This window comes from Octopus bimaculoides, unplaced genomic scaffold (genome assembly GCF_001194135.2).
Source record: "Octopus bimaculoides isolate UCB-OBI-ISO-001 unplaced genomic scaffold, ASM119413v2 Scaffold_176042, whole genome shotgun sequence".
Lineage (NCBI taxonomy): Eukaryota > Metazoa > Mollusca > Cephalopoda > Octopoda > Octopodidae > Octopus > Octopus bimaculoides.
Window position 1 is genome coordinate 5,146 of NW_026369240.1, and position 2,927 is coordinate 8,072.

Here is a 2,927-nt window from a genome sequence, read left to right on the forward strand (position 1 = left end):
ATTGCAATACAAATGTATTAATTTCCAGCAAAAAATAGCCCTATAAGGGTATATATATAAATTCATAAGAGTGGTATAACAAGGCACCGATATTTACTGGACAATAGCAATCGATATAAATACGACGCTATTGTATAGCTAAGGTAAGACAAGTTTTTCATGTTTGTTGCACACACGCATTTTTACCAGTATATACGCAGTGAAGCTATACAATAGCGTCGTATTTATATCGATTGCTATTATCCAGTAAATATCGGTGCCTTGTTGTACCACTCTTATGAATTTATATATATATATATATATATATATATATATATATATATCTTTGAGGAGATTCGGTATAGGTATAAGAATATACCATAAACAAGAATTAAAAATAATGGAGAGAAGATGTTGAAACAGAAATAGATTTATTATAAAACTGGATTCAATGGAGTCTTATAATAAATCGATTTCTGATTCAGCATCTCTCCATTATTTTTAATTCTTGTTTATGGTATATTCTTATACCTATAACGAATCTACTCAAATATTATTTTCATATTCTTATTACCTGGTTTGGTTGATTTTCACGAATATGACGAACCCTTATTAGAAATCCCATTTTCTCTCTTTTAGGACCCCCACAAAAGTTTGAATTGTTCTTTTTGAACTTACCTTTTCTCATATATCTACCGGGTGTCCACAAGGTCTGGGTACATGGAGTAAATGAAATCATAATATAAGCAATTAAATATAAGAAATAATAATTTCTTAAAGTATGTGTTAATCCCCATGTATCCAGACTTTGTGGACACCCTGTATATATATATATACAAGGGGTGCTGAAAAATTACTGGTTTAGGGTAAAAGAAAATAGAGGAGGATCAGTTAATTATGATTTTATTCAACATATTCCCTTCTCAGATTCACTCACTTATTGCAGGGGTCCTTTAGGTTTTCTGAGCCTTGTAAAAGAGCGTGGAAGGTTGGATCTCCAGCCAGACCTTTCGGGATGTCTTTAAAGCCAGGAACTTTCCAGTACAGCCTCGTATAAACAAACACACATAAACACCTGCTTTTTTCTAATTTGTATTACTCTCACTTTTTCTGCAGGTATCCTCAATAAATCGAGTTTTACGTAATCTTGCGAGCGAAAACCAAAAGGTGATTGGTCAAGGGACTATGTACGACAAATTGGGCTTATTGAACGGTCAGGCATGGCCCAGGCCTAATCCGTGGTACGCCCCCAACGCGTCTATGGCTGGGCTTAGTGCACCTACAAGTTACGCAGCGCAGCCGAACCCGACTGCAAGCGTGGCGAGTAAAAAGGGTGAGTATATGTAAAAAATGAATGAAAAAATGAATGAAAAAATAGTAAAATGTATATATATATATATGTAGTCAAAAATTGTTACTAAAAATAGGGGGAAATTGTACGAAAAGTGAAGGAGGGAAATTTATTTTTGTCAGAGGGGGGAAGAAATGAAAAATGTAAGTAGGTTTTGTTAAAAAATGGGGAAAATTTTGGGAAAGAGAAGGAAAGAAATTTATTTTTCATTTTCGGTGGAGGAATGAAAAAAAAAAAAGAAAGAATTAAGAATGAATGAATATATGTAAGCAAAAAATATTTTGTTAAAAAAATGGGGTAAAATTGTAAGCGAACGAAGGAAATCTATTTTTGACAGTGAGGTGGTGTTGGCGGGGGAGGAGAAATGAAAAATGCAAGCGAATCTTTTGCTGCAAAATAGAAATTATAGGAAAAACGAACGAGGGGAATTTATTTTTAAAAAGGGGGAAAGAAATTAAAAATGGGGGAAAGACAGAAGCAAAACCAAATGAGGAAAAGTTGGTTTTGAAAATGGGTGACGGGGGAGGAAAAAATGATGAAAAATGATTAGACCAAGGCAAAATTGTTTGTAAAAGATGGGGAGTAGTGAATGACGGAAAATTTAATGGGGTGAACGTGTTTCTGAAAAAATGGGGAAAATGAGGGAAATGAGTTGAAACCGGTATGGGAACTTATTTAGAGAAAACAATGGAAATTATTATAAATGTCGGCCAATTTGTTTGTAATTATTTACATTTGGATTAATTATTATGTTTTGTTTGGTTAACATTTATTTTGTTATTCTTATCGTTACCTATATGTTTTTGTTATTTTATTGTTGCTGTATTTTATGTTTTGTTTCTGTTGACGATGAATTTATGTTGATTCTATTACATATAGATATGCACCATATATAATGCTCATGCATTTATCAAATGTGTATATATATACATTACGCATATATAAACATAACGCATATAGATAACAGATTATATATAAATACAATGCATGCATACACACATATAGAATTGACAAACCATGAAGGGAGTGGAGATTTATTAAAAGGTTCTCTGCAACATGCATAACAATGATTCTGATGCAGCAGCTGCACATTGCTCTGTATGTATGCAATGATGTATCCTAGTCGCTGCAATTTCACCAACGGAACATCACTTGGGTCGCTTTGAACCTCATGTAATTCTACAAGTTTCCTGCGTTGGTATTCAGTTGAAGGGGTTAGGGTTACTTTTAAAATTATATGTGTATGTATGTGTATATATATATATATATATATATATTTGCATGTATAATATATATATATATATATATAAATAAATATAATTAAGGGATCAGCAAATATTTGCTTCACCATATACCGAAGTTCAGAAATATGCTTTCAGGCCTGTGTCGGTGTGGAATGTTACTAGTCCATGCTTGCACAGTTTGCTAGCATAGTCAAATTTACTACTGGAATACAGTATTGATGAAGGAAATTGATTATTATCAATCATGATCCAGAAACGCGTCTACTGTTAAACATCGGAATTGGTTAGTTTTCATTGTTTTTGCCTTTGTGAGTTACAAGTGATGCTATCTGTGGGATTCTCAGCTTTTTTAG

The 2,927-nt window shown here is 32.9% G+C and overlaps 1 protein-coding gene across 1 annotated transcript in view; it reads left to right on the forward strand.

Annotated features, from left to right (window-relative positions):
• Positions 1–2,912, forward strand: part of LOC106881869 (paired box protein Pax-6) — a gene marked incomplete at its 5' end in the record, with an annotated part of 4,053 nt that extends 1,141 nt beyond the window's left edge. Inside the window, one exon of the mRNA XM_014932386.2 lies at positions 1,096–2,912. Within this exon, the coding sequence (XP_014787872.2) occupies positions 1,096–1,326 (231 nt within the window). The remainder of the gene's footprint in view (positions 1–1,095) is intronic.
• Between the last annotated feature and the right edge of the window lie 15 nt (positions 2,913–2,927).